This window comes from Pseudonaja textilis, unplaced genomic scaffold, assembly GCF_049901715.1.
Source record: "Pseudonaja textilis isolate UNSWEBS1 unplaced genomic scaffold, rPseTex1.2 PTEXSCF20, whole genome shotgun sequence".
NCBI classification, from domain to species: domain Eukaryota; kingdom Metazoa; phylum Chordata; class Lepidosauria; order Squamata; family Elapidae; genus Pseudonaja; species Pseudonaja textilis.
Genome location: NW_028262864.1, coordinates 2,573,439 through 2,595,744, shown reverse-complemented (window position 1 = coordinate 2,595,744; position 22,306 = coordinate 2,573,439). Strand labels below are relative to the sequence as shown.

General features: G+C 39.9%; 1 protein-coding gene and 1 long non-coding RNA gene across 7 annotated transcripts in view; both read left to right on the top strand.

Annotated features, from left to right (window-relative positions):
• Positions 1 to 733: 733 nt before the first annotated feature.
• LOC148123743 (uncharacterized) lies at positions 734 to 6,515 on the top strand. Of its 4 annotated transcripts, none has more exons than XR_015740558.1 (3): positions 1,834 to 3,531; positions 3,664 to 4,755; positions 6,461 to 6,515. It is a non-coding gene; the product is annotated as an uncharacterized LOC148123743 (long non-coding RNA). The 4 variants fall into 4 exon arrangements; XR_015740560.1 differs by having other exon boundaries at positions 1,842 to 2,048; positions 2,161 to 3,531; positions 3,664 to 6,515; XR_015740559.1 differs by having other exon boundaries at positions 1,859 to 2,866; positions 2,943 to 3,531; positions 3,664 to 6,515.
• Positions 6,516 to 7,381: 866 nt separating this feature from the next.
• The window catches only part of LOC113450730 (proline-rich AKT1 substrate 1-like), a 57,380-nt gene continuing 42,455 nt past the window's right edge, over positions 7,382 to 22,306 (top strand). Inside the window, exons 1-2 of one of the 3 annotated variants that reach the window (XM_087918915.1) lie at positions 7,382 to 7,503; positions 8,982 to 9,422. In XM_087918915.1, the coding sequence (XP_087775041.1) occupies positions 8,990 to 9,422 (433 nt within the window). In that variant the 5' untranslated portion in view covers positions 7,382 to 7,503; positions 8,982 to 8,989. The other 2 variants (XM_087918914.1, XM_087918913.1) reach the window with 2 other exon arrangements.

Here is a 22,306-nt window from a genome sequence, read left to right as displayed (position 1 = left end):
CTACCTCAAGGACTATGCATGTTCGCATCTGGGGGAAGGGGTGTTATGTCCTGAGGACTCAAGGAGTTCTCACTCAGGTCCACTCACTTTGTGTGGGCGATATTCCCCCATTCCCATTGGTTGGTTCTCCCCAGCAGCCAGCTATAAAAGCAGGCTGCGGGGTCCAACTGGTCGCTGATTGCTGCGAGCCAGTTCCAGGCGTGGCAAGCACGGTCAGCCCTTTATTTGTTAAATAAAGTACTGTTGCACTCATGCTCTGGTCAGCCTCTCATTGCTCAAACTTAACACAAACACTCAAGGAGGTAGGGATGATATGCGGAATATGAGAGCAATGATCATGGAGGGATAAAATTGGCAGTCCCACAAGGGAAAAATTTAACTAAAGCCTTTGAGGTAAACCAAGGCAAAGATGAATCCCCTGGAGATTATTGTACCAGACTCCGGGAAAGTCTAGTTAAGTACTCGGGAGTAGACCCTAGCACACCTGCTTTTGAAGCCATGCTGAAAATGCAGTTTGTGACTGGAGCTTGGCCAGATATCCAAAAGAAAATTCAGAAAATGGATAATTGGGGAGCGGTGGGAATTGTTGATCTCCTGAAAGCAGCCCAACAAGTTTTTGTGAACAGAGACACTGTAAAAACCAGGCAGAAGTCACAAATGATGGTTGCAGCTGTACAGGCTGCAGCGAAAAATGAGGTGAAGAAGGGTGGGGATTTTGGCAGGAGTCAGAATGAAGTAAAGAAGAGTGGGAATTTTGGGAAGGGTCCAACTGGAGAAAGAAGAGAGAATTTTGGGGGATACAATCAGGGAGGTTTTCGAGGTCGAGGAAGAGGCTTTAGAGGAAGAGGCATGGGAATGGGACAGCCCGGAATGGATAGGAGTTGCTTCAGGTGTGGGAAGGATGGTCAGTTTGCGCGCAAGTGTCCAACCAACCGAGAAGAGAGGAGTTATGCATTGTATGATGATTAGGGCAGTTCCGGCTCCTTCAAGAGGACCCGCGGGGAGCCATTGGTAAACATTTTAGTGGGTCCTAACCGTCAGGAGCAGCTGTTCCAGATAGACACCGGCGCAAGCTGGACTTCTGTGTGTGACCCGGTAGAGGGTGCACATAGATCAAGGAAAGTGATAAAAGTAGTTGGGGTGAGTGGAAAATCACAGGATGTGAGTGTGTTTGAACAAATTAGACTGGAGATGAATGAAGTGGTGACTGAAGCTGAAGTGTTGTATATTCCTGATTCTGGAGTGAATTTGCTGGGGAGAGATTTGTTGCCTGTGTTCGGTATCCAGCTGTGGGATACCGGGAAGGGAATAAGGATGTGTAAGATGACTGTGGAGGATGAAAGGGCAATTTCGGATGAGGTCTGGGCAGGAGGAGAAAAGGCAGGGCGAATGAACAGCCGATTAAGATTCAAGTGCAGCCTGGGGTAACGAAGCTTTGGACATCACAATATTCAATGAGCAGAAAGGGAAGGGAGGGGTTGAAGCCTGTGATCGATAGATTGTTGAAACAGGGCATGTTGGAGCCTGCTATGTCACCTTTCAATTCCCCAATATTGGCGGTATTGAAGAAGGATGGGAAACATCGATTAGTGATGGATTTGAGGAGGATCAATAACATAGTGGTTCCCAGATTCCCAGTGGTTCCTGATCCCTATACTATCTTGGGACGAATTCCTCCCAAAGACAAATGGTTTACTGTGATAGATCTGAAGGATGCCTTCTGGGCATGCCCCCTTGAGGAGGGAAGTAGAGACCTGTTTGCATTTGAATGGGATGATCCTGAGAGTGGGAGAAAACAGCAGTTAAGGTAGACAGTACGCCCCCAGGGCTATACTGAGAGCCCTTTGTTGTTTGGACAGGCTTTGGAAGAAAAGTTAGTGTCTTTTGAAAAAGGGAAAGGGATCGTGTTGATTCAGTATGTGGATGACTTGTTGTTGACTGGGGAAAAAGAGAAAGAGGTTAGAACAGCATCTGTGGCTTTGCTAAATTGGCTGAAGGAGCAAGGATTGACAGTTTCAAGGGAAAAGATCCAGTTTGTGGAAAGGAAGGTGAAATATTTGGGGCATTATATTCAGCAGGGGTTAAGGTCCTTGGATCCTGAGAGAGTGAAAGGGATCATGAGCCTGGCTCCTCCCAGAAATAAGACAGAAGTCAGGAAAGTCCTTGGATTGTTGGGGTATTGCAGGGTCTGGGTGGACCAGTACACTGTGTTAGCCCAATTCCTGCACAGGAAGCTGGTAGGAAAAGGAGAGAGTATAGAATGGTTAGAGGGAGATGATGAGAGATGGGAGGGTTTAAAGAAGGCACTGTCATCCGCACCGGTTTTGGCTTTGCCCAATTTGAAGCTCCCATTTCATCTGTATGTGTCAGCAGCCCAGGGAACGGCACTAGGATTGTTGGCGCAGAAGAGGTGGGGGCAATACCAGCCCATCGCCTTTCTGAGCAAAACTCTGGAGCCGGTGGTGAGGGATGGCCAATCTGTGTGCAGGCTGTGGCTGCTACAGCTATGTTGGTGGTAGAGAGCAAGAAGTTAACCTTTGGGGGGGGGCCTTGTGGTGCATTCTCCTCATCAGGTTACTTCTGTGCTAAGTCAGTTGGCAACAACCTGGATGACAGAAGGGCGAATCCTCAAATATGAGACCATTCTGAGAACAAGTCCTGATGTGGTGATAGGGACTGACAGGAATTTGAACCCAGCAGAATTTTTAGAAGGGAGAAGGCAGGAGTGGGAAGCTGAGGACCATGATTGTTTGTTGCAAGTAGATTTGATGACAAAGGTGAGGGAGGATCTGGAAGAGACTCCTTTGAAAGATGGGGAAAGGTGGTTTGTGGATGGATCGAGCAGGGTTGAGGAAGGAAAGAGGAAGTCAGGATTTGCAGTCGTGACAGGAGAAGGGGAGGTCATAGAAAAGGGCTCCCTTCCTTCCTCATGGTCTGCACAGAAGTGCGAGTTGTTTGCTCTGAAAAGGGCCTTAGAGTTGGCTGAAGGGATTGATGTGACAATCTGGACTGATTCCAAATATGCCTGGGGTGTGGTCCATACCTTTGGTAAGATCTGGCAGGAAAGGGGTTTTATCAAGGCTGATGGGAAACAAGTTGAACAATTACAGCTTGTGGAACAGGCCTTGGAGGCCCTGCAACTGCCAAATCAAGTGGCAATAGTGCATGTGAATGCTCATCAGAAAGGGAACACCCCAGAGGTAGTTGGGAACAGGTGGGCAGACAAGTGGGCGAAGGAAGCTGCAGGGGAGGTGGAGCTGGTAATGGCATCAATTCCCTTGCTAGAAATGGAAGAGGATGAGGATTGGAAACCGGAGGGAAAAGAGAAAGATGAGTTGGAAAAAGAAGGGTGTACACTAACGGAGCATGGGTGGAGAACCTCAGAGGGGGTGAGAGTGGTTCCCGTGAATGTAATGAAAGGAATTCTGGAGAAGATACATGAGGGAGGACATTGGGGAACAGAGGCACTGGTGACAGCTGTGAAGCCACATTTTTGGAGTCCTAAAATGTGGACACTAGCCCAGAGCATCTGTTGGAAATGCTCGATATGTTTGAAAGTAAACAAGAAAGCAGCAAGGAAGAAAGAAATGGGAGGGCGACCCCTAGCAAGCTGGCCTTTCCAGAGAGCACAGATTGATTTCACCGAATTACCAGAGAAGGGAGGTTGGAAATATTTACTTGTGATTAAAGATCATCTGACAGGGTGGGTGGAAGCCTATCCGACTAGGAGAGCCACTGCCTCCAGAGTAATCAAGATCCTGTTAGAACAGTTCATTCCTCGTTATGGGATGATGGAAGCTATTGATTCTGACAGGGGGACACATTTTACACAAAAAGTGCTGCAGTCTGTGATGGGAGAAGTTGGGGTGAAATGGGATTTACACACCCCGTGGCACCCAGAATCCAGTTCAAAAGTGGAAAGGGGGAACGCGGAATTGAAGAAACATTTGACCAAATTACAATTGGAAAATGGGTTACCATGGACAAAGAACTTATCTTTGGCACTGCTTAGAATCAGAACATGTCCAAGGAAAGACACTGGGGTCTCTCCATTCAAGATGCTAATGGGGCGACCCTACTTGGCAAAAATAGGGAATCCAATTCCTGAATTCAAAGATTTGTTCTTGAGAAAATATTTGCAGGCCCTGTCCAGGTCTTTGCTTTCTCTCCATAAACAGGGACTATTGGTGCAACGACCACCTCTTGCTGGGAGCCAACATCCCTTTGAGACTGGAGATTGGCTTCTGATAAAGACTTGGAAAAGTGAGAAGCTGCAGCCCAGCTGGGAAGGCCCGTATCAGGTGCTGTTGACAACTGAATCTGCAGTTCGCACTCGGGAAGGAGGCTGGACGCATTACAGCAGAATCAAAAGGGCACCGGAACCTGAGAAACCTTGGAAGGCCATTCCAGTGGACGGTCAGCCGTTGAAGTTAACTCTGAAGCAGTAACATGCAGCTGATTTGCCTAGTGACTATTTACTTACTCATGAGCAGGATAGGAGGAGAGACTGAAATAAAGACAAAAGCTAAGACTGAGGGACAATGTGATCAATGCATAAAAACAACAAAAACAGGGACACAAGTGACAAAGACTCTAATTTTCCATACTCAACTGAGTTGCAGGAAAAGAGACTCCGGGACTTGTATCTACAATGGGACATCTTACTCCATTTGTAAGGATGGAGGGAATGTCAAATGTTATGACCCGAAGGGTCCCACACATAGGTACACTATAAAGATTCAGGCCAGGAACAAGGTAATGGTGAACCATGACTTCTATAATCCCAAGGTGTCACAGTCAGTAACCTTTGATGCCTGCGAGGCAATGGATGAGGGAGATAATGGGTGTGGGTCTTTGAGTTGGAGGAGAGCATATGCAAGAAATGAAAAATACATGTGTGCTAGGAGAAGAGCCTCATGGGATGACTGCGGTTATGGCACCTTCTGTACTGGGCTGCTTTGGGAGAAATGTATTACTTTTCAGACAATGGGGCTAACGGTAAGACCAGATACTATCCCAAGATTAGACAGTGCAAAGAAGTTGTACATGAATAGGCTGAGGGTACCCGATGCCAATTGCCCTTGTCATAAGTGTAATCCCATTAATCTTACATTCCCGATCCCTGAAAATTGGCTGAAACCCCAATCCTGGAAAGGATATCAAGATGAATATGGGTTAGGGATAGACGGGACAGAGGCCAACCCATCTGTGAAACTCAAGATTCAGGTGATCAAACATAGTCTGAATCCTATCGAAAACTCTCTGTTTTACTCTTATTATCAGGAGTTTCAAAAACTACAAGATGTAGTCTTGCCCCCAAAAGCTCAAAATATGTTCCTGGCCCTAGCTGAGACTATTGCTAAAGAATTGACGGTCAAGAACTGTTTTGTGTGTGGTGGAACCAACATGTGAGAGCAGTGGCCATGGGAGGCTCAAGAGGTTAATTATACCTATGTAGCAGAGAGCCAGGCCAATTATACCTTTAAGCAAAAGGGAGAAGAAATATGGGCTATTACCACTAATCTAGTAGGAAATGTATGTTACCAGAGGAACCAAACCACAGATCGAACCATCAATGTGGGGTCTCTGTGGTGTCTAGGGGTATGGGAGAACCAGACTTGGTGGTCCGGGGGAAACATCTCTGAACCAGCAAGGTCCTTAGAAAGTGTAAGTAAAATGGATTTTCTGAAAACACCTGAGGAACAGAAACCCTGGACAACCCCAGATGGGTTGTATTGGATTTGCGGCAGGTATGCGTATAATATCCTCCCTGCAAAGTGGTTTGGGTCATGCGTTCTGGGAGCAATAAGACTGAGTTTCTTCTTATTACCTCTCAAGCAACGACAGGTATTAGGAGTGCCAGTGTACGAAGAAATAGGGAACATTAGGGTGAAACGAGGGACAAAGGACATCCATAAAGGGGTCTGGAAGGATGCTGAGTGGCCGCCAGAGAGAATAATTTATTATGGACCGGCCATGTGGGCGGAGGATGGGACTTATGGACATCGAACCCCGATTTACTTATTAAATCGCTTAATCTGCTTGCAAGCTGTAGTAGAAATAATCACAAATGAAACTATATTGGCTATGACACATTTAGCTAAAGAAAGTGCATGCTCGAGAACATATATAATGGAAAATCGCTTGGCTCTGGATTATTTGCTTGCTAAGGAGGGAGGAGTATGTGGGAAATTTAATTTAACAAACTGCTGCATCAAAATTGATGAGAGTGGAAAGGTGATCCAGGAGATAGCAGACCGAATGGTAAAAGTAGCCCTTGTACCGGTCCAGACTTGGGAAGGATTCAATATGGGGAACCTGTTTGGATCCTGGTTTCCTAAGCTCCCAGGGTTACAAGCCATAGTAGCACTCATTGGTATCATTGCAGCGGGATGTGTAATACTACCATGTGTTCTTCCTATATTCATCTGCACGATAACTAGCACTCTCTCCCTGATAGCCAAAAGGCAGGTTGCTGAACAAATGATGGTGTTAAGACAACAATATGACCCCTTGGGGCACCTGGAGGAATCTCCTGAAGAAGGATGGAAGACAGCAGACTTGTTATTAACTGAGTTTGAGTCAAGGATGGAACAAGAAAAGGGGGGATTGTGAGAAGTGTTAATTAAAGTATCCATTTTTATGACTCAAATCTCATGTTGAAAGGGATGTCTTTGAAGTAAGGAAGTGCAGTACCAGGCACCAATTAAAAATGTTGACCGATCTTAGAATGCCTTTGAAGTGCCAGGAACTATCGAACTCTCTTGGAATGTCTTTGAAATGCCAGATACCAATTAGGGAAGTGCCTGCTATGAGCTAGGTACCATAAGGTAATAAATTGTAACTTGTATCCTGAAAGGTAGATTGTAAACTAAGCCATTTGCATAATGGGGGGGGTAGTTTTAGGGTATAAGAGTAGAGCAAAAGCTATGTTTTGTGTTCCTCCCAGCTGCCAATACACATCTGCAGATGTGTATTCAATAAAGCTTTTTCCTTGGATCAACTTTGAATCCTGGTGGTCTTTTTGCGCTGCCACCTCACACGACGAACCCTAATAAATGCCTTCCAGCTCTCAGTGACTAGGGACACAACCAGGCAAATAAATCAGAATATCAATAATATGTTAGAAAAACTATAGCAAGCATGGTGAAGCAAGGGAATTGTCTTCAGAATGAGCAACGGAGGACTCCCAGGTATGACCTAGCGATGGCAGCAAGTAGCTTACAGCACGTTTTATCAACCTTGACAACTTTAAATTGTGTCGAATTCTGGGAGTTGAAGTCCATAAATCGTCAAGTTGCCAAGATTGATAAACACTGGCTTAAAAGCATCTGCCTCTTTGCTGCCACTGGTCTTTAGAATATCTGCAGTATAGCAACATTTTACCTTTTGAACGTGCAAGGTTTTAGTCGCCCTGCCTGTAGCAATCCGCTAATGACTTCTGGCGGATACGGTTTAAATCGCGTGCGGAAATTCTCAGCGAGGGTGCCATGTTTTAAACGGGTAGCTTCGAGATTCCTCAACTTTCACGTGGGTATCTCGAGTCCCTCTCTCGCCTCATCCTTACAGAAGTTCGGCGGGTTTCCTATTAAGTTCACAGTCACATGTAGCTTTCTCCATCTCTATTAATATGTCCTATCTAGAATTATCTATCTCTTCGCCGCCATTCGGATTTTGATAGCCCTCAAAATGTAAAAAATACATGAATTTAATATTTAATGTGAACCCTGGGTTTCATGTCACACGCATGCATACGAGGAAAAAAAAAAACTCCCCTTCCGATGCCATGTTTGGGTCGGGCATAAGAAGGCCAATCGATGTTCTCGACTCATCCCCACGACGCCCTTTGTTCCCCGCCCTCCACCTTTGAAAAGGGCAGTGTGTGGGCACTGGTCTCATGTCTTATGTGGGCTGTCAGAGGAAGCGGAGTCTGGGGGTGGCGGTTGTTTAGAAGAGGAGGTGTGGGGCAGCGGAAGTATCCTGGGAAGGGTTAAAGGTGAGAGGTCAGGATTCCGGCTGCTGAACCCCAAGGGGGCTGGGAGGGAGCGGATCTCTGGTGCTTAAGCGAGGAGGGGAAAAGAAATAAGAGGCAGGATAAGATAATATGCGTCACCCCACTTCCCCGCCACTTCCTTTTGGAGCCCTGTTCAGGGGGCTGAGGAGAGAAAGGAAAGATTTGTGCCGGGGGGCGTCCCTTCTTCCTCACAGTGCTGTCTGTCGGTATGTGCCCCACTCCCTTGCTTTTATTCCAGGGCTGTATTATTTACTTTGGTGCCCTTTTTGGCTCTGCCCCGTTGGAAAGGGGGACTTTCCTCCCTGCATAGCCTTCTCTGCACCCCACTTCCCCCACAATCGGTGCATGCTCTTTCCAGAGCAATCTTGGCCATCTGAACCCCACTTTCTGCCCTGCAAACAATCGTTGGTTGCTTGCCTCTTGCAAGCTCCTGCTCTGGCTGCTTCTCCATGAGAGAACCCAGAGGTCCAGCTTCTTTCACTTTTCCAGATGTGCTGTGGCTTCTCTTGGTTTTCATACAGGCTGTTCATCGTGGCTTAACTTTTTAAATTGTCCTGGTCAATGCCAGATGTTCTGAATTCAGGCCCTGGTTACACTGCTAAGCTAAATTCCCTCTCCAACGTAGACCATGTTCCTTGGCCTTCTGTCCATTCCTGGTTTCTCATAAAAGTGCACTGAGGTGAACCTGGGCTGTGACATTCAGCTGATTAATTGGTTAGGCAAATCGACAAAGTATTTTGCTTTTCAGCTTGGCAAAAACAACCATAGGTGGCAGAAGCTGTCTTTAAAAAAAGGGGGTTATTTGAATGCCTGTTGCAGTGCTGTATTTGTGTCACTTTGAAACAAGTGTTTCCTTCCTTCCTGTGAATATTTAATATTTTCATCAGCTCAGCTTTTTAACTATGGATGAGTTGTGTTCCACTGTGCAATGGTTTAACCTCAATGTCCTCATTTTATTTGCCTGCAGGATGAGATATGGCAGATAATAAGGAAAATTGGGTAGCCCTGGTGGCTGCAGCGGAACAGTACCAGTGTCAAACAGGCAATGAAATTGTTTTGCTAGCAGCCTTCCGGTCACCACCCCCTGGCAACTGCAGCTATGCGCAGCATGGGAGTGGGGCTCTAGCAGATGCCGTTCAACACTACCTTGAAGATATTGCAGAGGTTCATAAAACCACTGCTTTCACCTATGCTGCCCTCCCTCCCTCAAACCCTCATCCACCTCCCCAACAAGGACCCTATTCCCAAAGTTACCCTCCTACTCATGCTCCAGATGAACCTGCCTCACACAGGACACCTACCTTCCTGCCTCAGGATTCGGGAGGCCATGAAGATGATGATGGAGACAGAAATACATTGACTGAATTGGAACAACCCAGTGGGAAAGACCCTCCTAGTGACACTACTGGTATGTTTCTGTCCAACAAGTTTGCATTTATAGCTTGTTTTTCTATAAATCATTTCAAGTAGCCTGCAATAAATATATAACTGTCAAATATCAACCCAGTAGGCTGCTCACCCCAAAGCTTTATTTGAAAAGCCAGGGTTGGAGAACACTATTGAAATTACAGCATAGAGGTACAGACCTAAAAGCACTGCTTTTTTTAAAAAAGTTCTATAACAAAGGTCAGCCTTCCCAAGTCAGATGTTCTTCAGATGTGTCAGACTTTAACTCCCAGGACCTTCCAGCCAGCATCTGGCTATAAGGCCCAGGGGAGTTAAAATCCAACCACCAGATTCCTGAATGTAGAAGTCCAAAATAAAGTTAAGAGTGTAGTGAGCTATACAGGTGTTTTGCCCCATTTTATTACCTTTCTTGCCACAGTTAAGTGAATCACTGCAGTTAAGTTGATAACCCGGTTAAGTGACTTTGCTTGTCAGAAGGTTGCAGAAGGTGATCACGTGACCTTTGGACACCGCAATGGTCATAAATATGAACCAGTTGCCAAGCATCTGAATTTTGATCACACGACCATAAGCAAGGGGTGGGATGCTACCGTTCTGCCTGGTTCTAAAGAACCGGTATCTCTGAAAAGAGCAACAGACACCAAACCAGTTCTGTGTTTGCTACTACTTATCCCACCCAACTGCCTGGGCTCTTACCTGTCCTTTATTTCCTGCTTTTTCAACCTCAGCTGCTTTGTGTGGCACAGCTGAGGTTGAAAAAGCAAGAAAAGGGGCTTTTCAAATGCTGTGCACCTGTGCAGTGCTTTTCAGCTGTCCAGGTGGCACAGCTGATGTTTTTTTTAATATGCATGTTCAAAACGTAGTCACTGAACCAGTAGTAACACTGGTTGAATCCCACCCCTGACCATAAGGATGCTGCAAAGGTTGTAACTGTGAAAAACAGTCATAAGTCACATTTTTCAGTGCTGTTATAAACTGTTGTAAGTCAAGAACTACCTGTATTTTAACTGAATCTGTTAAGAAAAGCAACCTGATTCACACATTGTGCCAAACCTTGACTTGCTTAAACATAGTTTTAGAACAAACACTGTAGACTTGTATAAAAAGAAAAGCCACATTGAATTATGGCCTGGTGAGATGCTTGAAGGCACTAGCTTCGCATCACATTCTTTAGCAGGATAAACACTAGCTGTGCACTAGTAACACTTTTCCTTTCCTGTTGTTACAGTTGTGACAAAACTTGCCTCTGCTGAAGTGAAAAGGCACATTCCAGGGTATTAGGTTTGACAGAAGAGTGAGTAGCAGTTTGAGAATGAAATGAAGACACAGTAATGCACAATCCTGTGCATCCCTCTCTATCTCATTTTGGCCTTTATACAGTACTTTATTTTTCTGCTAAAAAGGACTTACAGATGAACAAGCAACAAGCAAAAAAAAAATTTACAGGTTAATTTTATTATAGCTAATAAGCCAATGGAAGGAAAGCAGAATAACAAATTGTTGGTGTGTCAGAGCCTGAAAGGAAAAAAATGAAATCACAGCATTTAAAGGTCCCCTGAAAAAGCAATTTCTTAATAGAAAATGAATGAGTGTTCCAGAATTGGGGTCTTCTGTCAAAAAGGCCCAAGTATTTATCTGCTGCAGCTCACAACCAAGTCTCAGCTGAAGATCTCATTGATAGGTTGATATATCTATATATATAAAAGCGAAAAAGCACTCATGAGTCATCACAAAATCTCCAGAACAGTAAAGCCTACAAACTTGAAATTTGGCAGGTATGTTCCTCTGGGCTTCTAGGTGCTCAGTAAGAAAGGATTTTTTGAAATGACCATCAGAGCATCAGTATTTCCTATATTATTAACACACACTGATGCTAAGGAGTTCTAGTCCCCCTCCCCACCTGAAAAGAAATCTCTTCCAAATGCAAAACACAAGCAGAGGAGTTTGTTTCAGTTTTACTTTCACAGCAGCAAACAGCTTTACTACAGAACAATTGAGTTAAGCCATGCCCAGGCTCCTTGCTGTTTCCTTCTTGCTCACAGAGCAAATACTGTTTCAGTTTCTAAACACCCCTCAACTCACACACACTGACAGGACGCTAGCCAGATGAATACCAATGGATGCTGGTAGGCAGAGGCATACTTCCCCCCCCTTATTTTCCTCCCCAAAAACATGTCCTATCACATAGTTTCGTAGCAAAGCATGGGTACCCTGCTAGTAGTAGTATAAAATTTCAAATTGGTTTTGTGTTTTGAAAGATGCATTACGGCTATATTAAGTGTGAATTTACAGGTGAAACTTGAAAAATTACAATATGTGCAAAAGTTCATTTATTTCAGTAATGCAACGTAAAAGGTGAAACATATATGAGATAGAGCTTTTCATGAGCTATTCTAATTTTTTGGGTTTCACTTGTCACAATTCATATCAGATTATAGATGCAATAAATTACATTTAGATATCACTTTTTGGGTGCCAAGAAACATTTCATGTAGCTTAATTTGAGAATCCTCAGAATTCTTAAAGGTACTTTACTCATTGCAGAAAGATTGGAATAGAAGTCATTTATGAGCACATGGTTGAAAAAGGAGATGGAATACTTTCATAGCTTCTAGTCTTAGCTATTCCATCCAATGGCTTGGGTGTGTCTTTGTACCTTGCCCCCTGAACCTTTAGCCTCTCACTGTGTGTTTAATGCACACAATAGTCCCAAGTGAAGCCTGAAGTGTGCAGAAAGGTATTTTTATCTTCCAGGCTTAGAAGAATCCATTTGATACTAGCTGGGATTGCTGGGTTGTGTGAAGAGGTGTTTCGGCCTGCAAGTTGCAAAGTACATTGTCCCATGTCTACTAGGCTCCATTTTGAGTCCCTGAATTGTATCTTGTGGAGCACAAGTAATTTCCTGCAAGCTGCAACCAGGTTTCAGTCTTCCTCAGTTGGCCTGAATGCTGTTAGCAGTGCCAGCACTGTGTAAGTCCTCCAGATGTGCTAGCTAGGTGACAGTAAGGAGAGTTTATCATATACAAGTAAATCTGGAGGACATCAATTGTAGGACATTCTATACCAAATAGCTGTGTCTTCTGTGCTGACATATTCCTGCCTTCCCTCAGGAGTGACCTGAAATTATCTTTTGTAGTTTCATCTCTTGGCAAAACAAATATGAGTATAGTGAATGCTTGCCTGGAGATATGCAAGATTATTTAAAGAGGAGCTTTTCCTTGTTCTGTTGGTGTGGCCATGGTTTTATTTTATCCTTTCAGGCCAACATGTTTTCCTTCTATGATTTTTCTTGTAATGATTTATATTTTACATTTCTTCCCATAAAGCACTCAAAAGGACAAAACAGCTTAAAAAACATGCCATACCATGTGCACTAATCAAACAGGTGGCAAGAAAGTAGGGGTAGGCAGGCACAACACAGGTTATGTAGACAGTAAACACAGTCTCAGACATAAAGATCTCAAGTGCCTATATACAAATGCACAAAGTCTGGGGAACAAACAGGGTGAACTCGAACTACGAATACATGAAGGTAAATATGATACAGTTGGAATAACAGAAACTTGGTGGGATGAAACACATGGCTGGAACATACTGGTAGAAGGATACAAACTATTCATAAAAAAACCACCCCATAAAAGAGGAGGTGGAGTTGCACTGTATGTAAAGGACCACTATATTGCTACAGAAATGCATGAAACCAAAGATGAAAACCACCTAGAATGCATATGGGTCAATATAAAAGAAAAAAAGAATGACATGACCATAGGTGTATATTATAGACCACCCAATCAAGCAGAAAATATAGATGTCCTTTTTGCCAGCCAACTAACAAACATGCAGGAAACACACAATAGTAATGGGAGACTTCAATTATCCTGATATCTTCAAAATAGTTCTGTTTAGTGTTCCTAATTTTCTGTGCCAGTTCTTCTTTATCTATTAAATCCATTTTATGTTTAGCTATATCCAGTTTCAATTTAACGTCTTTTTTCTGTGGCATTTTCTGCAGTTCTTTTTCGAGTCTTTTATATTCATCCTCCAAGGCTTTGAAAACTTGCCTTTTCCTAATATTCTTTTTTCTTGTATAGTCTATTATCAAGCCTCTGGCATAAGCCTTCATTGTATCCCAAACATTCTGTATTGAGGTGTCTTCTTTTCTGTTTTCTTTAAAGAAAAAGGCCAATTCTTTCTCCATCCATTGTGTGAATTCTTTCTCCTTTAAAATAGTATTATTTAACGTCCATCTCAATCTTTTTTTTTGTCCTTTCCATTTAATTGTCAATGGGTTATGATCCGCCCAAGTGCTTGTTTCAATATTTAGTTCTTGAACGCTAGACATTAAGTCTATTGAAATCCAAATCATATCAAGTCTGGACCATGATAAATGTCTATTTGAGTAGAAAGTGTATTGCTTAAGTTTAGCATTTCTTTCTCTCCACATGTCTTTTAAAGTTAATTCCTCTGTCATTTTAAAAAGATTTAGGAAGAGTTTTTCTATTATACTTTGCTGTTGTTGCAATATAATCAAGTTTATTGTCCACGATTCCATTGAAGTCTCCCATCATAATTATATTAACATAGTCCAATCCAGCCATCTTAATATGTAATTTTTTATAAAATTCTTCCTGTTTATCATTCGGGGCATAGATTGCAGTCAAAAGTATCTTTCTATTATTGTCCATTATTTCCACCATTAACATTCTCCCATCTTCATCTGCATAAATCAGTTTTGCTGGGATAGCCTCTTTAATATATAAGACCACCCTCTTTTCTTACATTGAGTCAAAGAGGTAAACAATTTCCTAATTTTGGTTGTAATAACAATTGTTCATGTTGCTTTTTAATATGTACTTCTTGTAGACAAATTATATCAAATTTTAGTTTCCTTAATTTATGGAAAATCTTCCTTCTCTTGGCAGCTGAATTCAGTCCGTTTATATTCATTGTAATCAGTTTTTTCTCTTCCATGATTATATTTTGTATTTAGATTTAACCACTCTCGTGGGTCTTGATTCACGCTGGTCTTTAATATCCACTTGTCCCCCCTACTGCACCTTCTTCTTTTCCAATCTCCATTTGTTCCTCTTGGGATTCAGTTAATGGAACCTCCTTTTCTGCCTCTCCTTCTCTCTCTCCAAAAACTTCTGCATAGAACAGTTCTGCTTTCTCAATTGAATCAATTCTATGTCTCTGTTCCTGCCACGTAAACATCAATCCTTCTGGGACCAGCCATCTGTAAGTCACCTCCTTTTTCAATAACATTTTGGTCAAGAATCGATATTCTCTTCTCATCTCTCTCACTCTTCTAGGTATTTGTTTTAAAACCAAAATTTCTTTACCTTTGTATTTCAATATCTTCTCTCTTGCCACTTGTAATATTTGTGTCTTCATGGATTTTTTAGTAAATCTAATATGGACTTCTCTAGGCAGGTTATTTCTCATCGCATATCTTGTAAAAACTCGATATATCTCATCTATTCCATCCATCATCTTCTCTTGTGTTATCTCCAACGCGTCCGCCAAGATTCCTACCATTATCGCAGCCAAATCTTGTCCTTTTTCTTCTTCTATGTTTTGGAATCTAAGATAGAATTCTGATCTATCCAACTCCCACCTCAACATCCCACTTTTTTCTTGTTCAACCACTGTTAGTTTATTATCAATATTTCCAATCTTCTCCTCTCTTCGTTTGCCCCCTTCTTCGACTTTTTGAAGTCTCTCCTCATATTTTGTCATCATCTGTTGAATACTTTCCACTTTTTCCTCCATCCTCCCTGTTCTTTGTTCAATGGTATCTATTTTTACCTTAAGATCTTGTATTCCTTGCATAATCATCTGGAAAGATACTCTTTCTTGTTCTTTTTCTTTATCTTGCTTTAACATTGTCTGGATTGAACGCTGTCCAGATGGTGGAGAGGCAGAGGTAGACACAGAGGCACCCGAAGGTATAAGTTTCTTACTCATTTTAAATGGTTCCAGCTCTTCGAGTTCTTTCAAATTTTAATCCAAAAAAAAAAAAAAAAAAGTAGCCAATTATAATCCAAAATGAAAAGGCCAATAATAAAAAAGAATCAATAATGGGAAAAAAAGAAGAAAAACCTAAAAAAGAAAAAAGAAAAGAGCAGAAAGAAAAAAAATTCTTCAAATTCTTCCTGACCTTAATCCAATTAAAAAGAAAAAATAATAATCTACAAAGGAGAGTAAAAAAAAAAAAGAATAAAAACCCAATAATAATAATAATAAACAAGGTCAAAGCCAAAAAGAAGGAAAAAAGAAAAAGAGAGAAAAAACAAAACAAAAAACAAGAAGAATAAATTTCTTCAAAATCCCCCACCTTAATCCAGGAAAAAAAAAAAGAAATCTCAATTGAAGAAAGAAAAAAGAAATAGTCCATTGATATACATTAAAAAGAAAAGCAAAATCCAAATAGAAAGGAGAAAAAATAAAATAGAAATAAAAAATAAAATTCAGAGGCTTCCCTTTGAAAATAAATCAAACTTAAAAAAATAAAAACCTTGATGCTGGTGGAGGGGGTGGCGGAACTAAAGAAAAGAATTTTAAAAAAAGAAAGTAAACAGCAATACACTGCACTCTATTTAATTGTCCAAGGCTCTAATTATGACTCCCTTCTCTTTCCCACGAGCTTCAAAGCAAAGCCATAAATATCCAGAAAGACACCTGTAATAATATTCTACAAGCGCTTTCCTCTATCTTATCAGAAGATGTCCTTGAGAAGAGTTCTTGTCTTTTCCCAGTTCAAGTAGAATATTTCCAAGCCTCTAGTTGGCAGTGTTACAAAGTTTCTTAGTTCTCACTTTCCCCCCTCCTCTCTGAACAGCATAGAAAAAAAAAAGAAAAGCCGGCAAGCAATACACAAGCCTATAAAAGCGAATAAAAAAATAAAAAATAAACAAAGGGAGCCTCTAGCCTAAAAAAGAAAAATCCAAAGGAAGAATAAAACATATAAATATAAAAATATAAAAATATAAAAAGGAACAGTCCAGTTATCCAGTAAATAGCAATAAAGTCCAGAAGCCAAGAAAAAAAAACAAATAGAATTCTCTCTTTGACGTCTCCCTTAAAAAAAACGCCGCTTGGTCGATTTTGTCAAAAAAAAAAAAAATCACACAGGTTTCTTCTAATAATCAGAGCGAACTTTCAAGACTCAAAAAATTAAATAAAAAAAAAAGTTTCTCACCCAACCGACAGACTCTCTCTCAGACCCGTTCTTTCTGGAGCCGCCCCGACTTCAGCAGCATGGGGGCTGCCTCTCCGCCGCCAGCAAGAAGAGCTTCACCCGGGTCTTCCAGGGATTTTGCGATATCCCCGGAGTCCTCAGGGTACGCTCTTCACGATAGCTGTCTCTACGGGACAGCATGGGTCCGTTTGGACAGGCTGATAACGGAGATATCGGCTGCAATCGAGGAGCTCGATTGCAGACCGTATCGTCACGGCGCAAGCTCCTCCCATCTCTGAAGATGCAAATAAGCCAGGTAGATGGCTAGCATATAAGTTAAGAAAGGAGAAAGAGTTGAGGAAAATATTGCAGTTAATAGATGACCAAGGTAAAACTTGTCATGGCAGCAAAGAGAAAAAAGAAATTATCTATGATTTTTATAAACATTTGTATAAGAAAGAAGATATTGATGAGGAGAAAGTTAAACAATATTTGCAGAATGCAAATTTACCTAAGATTCCTAAAGAGACTGAAGAAATGTTAGGAAGTAATATAACAATGATGGAGTTAAGCCAAGCACTTAAGAAACAAAATAATGGAAAGGCACCAGGTCCAGATGGGTTTCCTGTAGAATTTTATAAAACCTTTCAAGAATCATTGTGTATTCCACTCTTAGAGGTTATGAATGAAGTCATGTTAAAAAAGATAACACCTAAAACATGGTCAGAGGCTTATATTACACTTATTCCAAAAGAGGAGGCGGATTTACTTCAAATTAAGAATTATAGACCGATTTCCTTATTAAATGCAGATTATAAAATTTTTGCTTCAATATTAGCGGAAAGATTTAAAAGTATTTGAACAACTTCATCCACCCAGATCAAAATGGATTTCTGCCAAAGCGACAAATTAGAGACAATATGAGAGTGATTCTGGACACCTTGGAATATTATGAGGCGCATTCTGAAAAGCAAATGGCTTTGATATTTTTAGATGCTCAAAAGGCATTTGATAATGTAAATTGGAGATTTATGTTACTTTTAATGGAACAGATGGGCTTTGCTAGAAGATTTATTCAAGCAATAGAAGCAATTTACAATGAACAAACAGCTAAGGTAATGATGGAGGAGAATTTACAGATCCTATTAATATAAGAAAAGGCACAAGACAAGGTTGTCCTCTTTCTCCCTTGCTATTCGTATTGACTTTGGAAGTGTTGAATAGAAATATCAGAGAAGATAAAACTATAAAAGGAATGAAAATTAAAAGGAAGAATTTAAACTACAAGCTTTTGCAGATGACCTAGTTTTTATCCTGGAAGATCCTATAGAAACAGCCCTGAAGCTGTTGGAAAAGATAGAGGCATATGGGGAGGTGGCCGGTCTGAAAATAAACAAAGATAAAACAAAGATTTTATCAAAGAATATGTTGCTGAGACAAAGGGAAGAACTGGCAGAACTGTTAAAAATTCAAGTTACAAATAAGGTTAAGTATTTGGGGATATATTTGACGTCAAGATGTAGTACATTAAAGGAGAACAATTATATTAAACTTAAACAACAGATAGCTCAAGATTTGAAAAAATGGGAAAACCTACAATTGTCATTAATAGGAAGGATTTCAACAATTAAGATGAACATTTTACCCAGAATCTTATTTTTGTTTCAAACAATACCAATTAGACTTGGAAAAGAATATTTTGAGGATTTAAATAAAATTGTTTTGAAGTATATATGGCAAGGCAAGAAAGCAAGGATAAAGTTAAAGCTTTTACAGGATGCTAGATCTAGAGGAGGGTTTGGCCTGCCTAATTGGGAGTTGTACTACCAAGCTGCAAATTTGATGTGGGTTAAAGAATGGATAACATTAAGGAAAACCAGATTGTTGACATTAGAAGGTCATGATTTGTTGTTGGGTTGGCATGCATTTTTATGGTATAAGGAACTAAAACACAGGGGTATTTTAGAAGACATTATATACGGAGTCTCTGTGGTTAAATTGGGAGAAGACAAAAAAAACAATGCTATCTGAAAATTCCAGTTTGGTTATCGACGATAGAAGCGTTTTCTTACCCTATAATTTATAAAAAGGAACAAACAGTTAGCTATGGGGAATTATTAGATGAAAAGGGTGAACTTAAATCGATACAAAAATTAGAGGAACAAGGTATACAGATGAATTGGTTTTCATATTTGCAAATACATGCAAAGTATCATGAGGATTCCAAAACAGAGGGATTTTATGATAAACAAACTGATTTAGATAAGATTTTGATGGGTACTGATGAAAAGGTGATTAAAAAATTATATGGTTACTTATTGGAAATTAAGCTGGAGGAAGAACAAGTTAAGGAAACTATGATTGCTTGGGGAGGAATTTTGGATATGGGATTGATTTAGAGAAATGGCAGAATTTATGGTTGCAAAATTATAAAATGACAATGTCTACAGCCTATAAAGAAAATTTGTATAAGATGTTTTACAGGTGGCATTTTCCCCGACAAGGATAGCAAGAATGTTCAAGAACAAATCCGAAAAATGCTGGAAATGTCATCAGAAACCTGGTTCATACTACCATATGTGGTGGACCTGTGAGGATGCTAGAAAATATTGGACTAAAATCCACACATGGCTGGAAAAAATGACAAAGAAGCACATAGACTTGAAACCGGAGTATTTTTTTATTGGGAATCTTACCAGATGCTTATAGTAAAGAGTTGAAATATTTGATTGTAAATGTATTGACTATGGCTAGGATTGTATTTGCAAAGAATTGGAAAAATGAGAAAATTCCATTACAAGAAGAAGTTATAAAGAAAATATTGGAATGTGCTGAGATGAGTAGATTGACTTTTGAAATTAGAGAGCAAGAAGATAAACAATTTTATATAATTTGGGATCTTTTCTATCAATGGCTGAATGATGAAATACAAAAATAGAGTATTTGAAATGCTAGATAATAAGGAATAATATTGAATTTATTTTTCTTTTTCATTTTTGGTATTGGATATTATACTTATATAATGGTATTCTTTTTCCTTTTTTTTCTTTTATTTTAGGATAGAATTGGCACGATTATATGATTTGTTTTAGAATAAATTACTTAAAATATAGTTATCTCACAAAGGCATGATCGAATAAAAGCGTAGTCAAATTTCTTTTTTCTTTTTTTTTAATAATGATATGATGATTTATAAGTTTGTATTGACAATAAGAATTATTATATAAGGTAATTGTAATTGTGACTATGAAGTGAACGCACAAAACTGATGAACCAACCGACTCACTGTTTGTATATAAATATAGGGGAGCTGATGTTTTTATGTTTTGTCTGTCTGTTTGTATGTTAAAAAACAATAAAAACTTTTATAAAAAAAAAAAAATTATCCTGATATCAATTGGAAAACTAATTCTGCACCAAGTGAGAAATCAAATACGTTCCTAACCAACCTAGCTGACAACTTTGTTGACCAAAAGGTAGAGGGTGAAACTAGAGGGATAATAAAAAAACAGATCTGCCAACATCTAGAAACAAGTAAAGTAATAACTAGCAGTCAGCACGGGTTTGTTAAGAACAGATCATGCCAAACCAATCTTATTTCATTCTTCAACACAGTGACTAAATTAGTAGACCAGCAAAATACTGTGGACTTAATATACTGTATTTAGATTTCAGCAAGGCATTCGACAAAGTAGACCACAACCTACTTCTTAGTGAGCTAGAAAAAAGTGGAATAGATAGCACCACCATTAGATGGATTCACAACTGGCTGGCAAACCATACTCAACGAGTAGTCCTTAATGGGTCTAAGTCTACATGGAGGGAAGTAAGCAGTGGGGTGCCACAAGGTTCTGTCTTAGGCCCAGTACTCTTCAGTATCTTCATTAATGACTTAGATGAGGGAATAGAAGGGGAACTTACCAAATTTGCAGATGATACTAAGCTAGCAGGAATAGCTAATACCCAAGAAGATAGGGTCAAGATCCAGATGGATCTTGACAGACTAGAAAACTGGGCCGTATCTAACAAAATGAAATTCAATGTAGAGAAAAGTAAAGTCCTACACTTAGGCAAGAAAAACCAAAAGTACCCATATAGACTGGGTGAAACCAGGCTCAATAGCAGTAACTGTGAGAAGGATCTTGGAGTCTTAGTGGACAACCAGCTAAATATGAGCCAGCAGTGTGCAGCAGCAGCCAAAAAAGCTAATGCAATCCTTAATTGTATTAACAGAGGGATACAATCAAGATCAAGGAAGGTACTAATACCACTCTATAAAGCCTTAGTAAGACCACACCTAGAATACTGCATCCAGTTTTGGTCACCACATTATCAAAAAGATGTTGAGGCTCTAGAAAAAGTACAGAGAAGAGCAACCAGGATGATGAGGGGACTGGAGGCTGAAACATATGATGGACGGTTGCAGGAACTGGGCCTGGCTAATCTAGTAAAGAGAAGGACCAGGGGGAGGCATGATAGCGATCTTCCAATATTTGAGGGGCTGCCACAGGGAGGAAGGGGTCAAGCGCCTGTAGGCCAGACAAGGAATAATGGATGGAAACTGAACAAGGAGAGATTCAACCTGGAAATAAGGAGAAACTTTTTTTTTTAATAAAGTTTTATTTGGGTTTTCACACACACAAAATACAATTAAAACATCTTTTTTGAAAATAGCATGGTCCCGGGTTACACTTTATACAGACACAAAACTCAATTTCATGCTCCTTTTTGTATTCTATTCCATATCTTATACTATTTTACATTTTCTATATAGTTTTTCCCCTCTTTTAATTTTCTCAACTTTATTTTGATTATCTCATTTCAATTCAAATCATTATGTTTATACTTTTGTCCTGTTTCAATTTCATATTATCTTTTCTCATTAAACAAATTTTCTCCTGTAGTTACTAATTGGAGTATGACACCTTGATATCTTTTTAATTTTATCCATTCAACTCTTATTTAAACTTCAATATATACCTTAAGGTTATAACATTCAATATAATACATAATACATAACTTCCAGTTGAATTCTGTTTGGTACATTCTTAAAATACTATATTCTTAAAGAAAGGGTTATAAATATATGTAATTAAAACCCTCATTCCATTCCAATTCAGTTCTATCATTAATATTCATTAAAGTCTTAACATCTTTAACATTTCGTTTCAATTAAATATACTTCCTTTCCCCTATTTCTCTTCACTTATGTTTTATAAATCATTATTCATTTTATTACATTTATTTATTAACAAACATTCCACTAAATTACGATAACTATTTTATCCATCATTTTGATCATACATTGTTTCATATTTTCTGAAATTATTTCTATTTCTAATATAACAATACTATCTTATGTACCTTTGCAGAATCCCTTTTTCAATTAGATTTTCACCCATTATCTCTAAGTAGGCCCTGTTTCTCTATATCTTTTTTCTGTCTTTTATAACTTCTTTTCCTTTCTTCCCTCTCTTCTTCTCCCTCCCCTTTTACCCCCTTGTCTCTCTACTTCTAATTCTCTCTTCTGTATTTCCCTCTTCTGTTGCTTTCTGATTTTATACTTATTTTTCAAACTATTCTTTTTGGGGGTTTTCCAAATTTTAAATTTTTCATTCTCTTTCCCCCTTTCCTTTTTTTTCCCCACATAAAATTACTTCTTTATGAAAGATGGCTTCTTCTTTGTCCCAGTCTTCTTGTTCTGC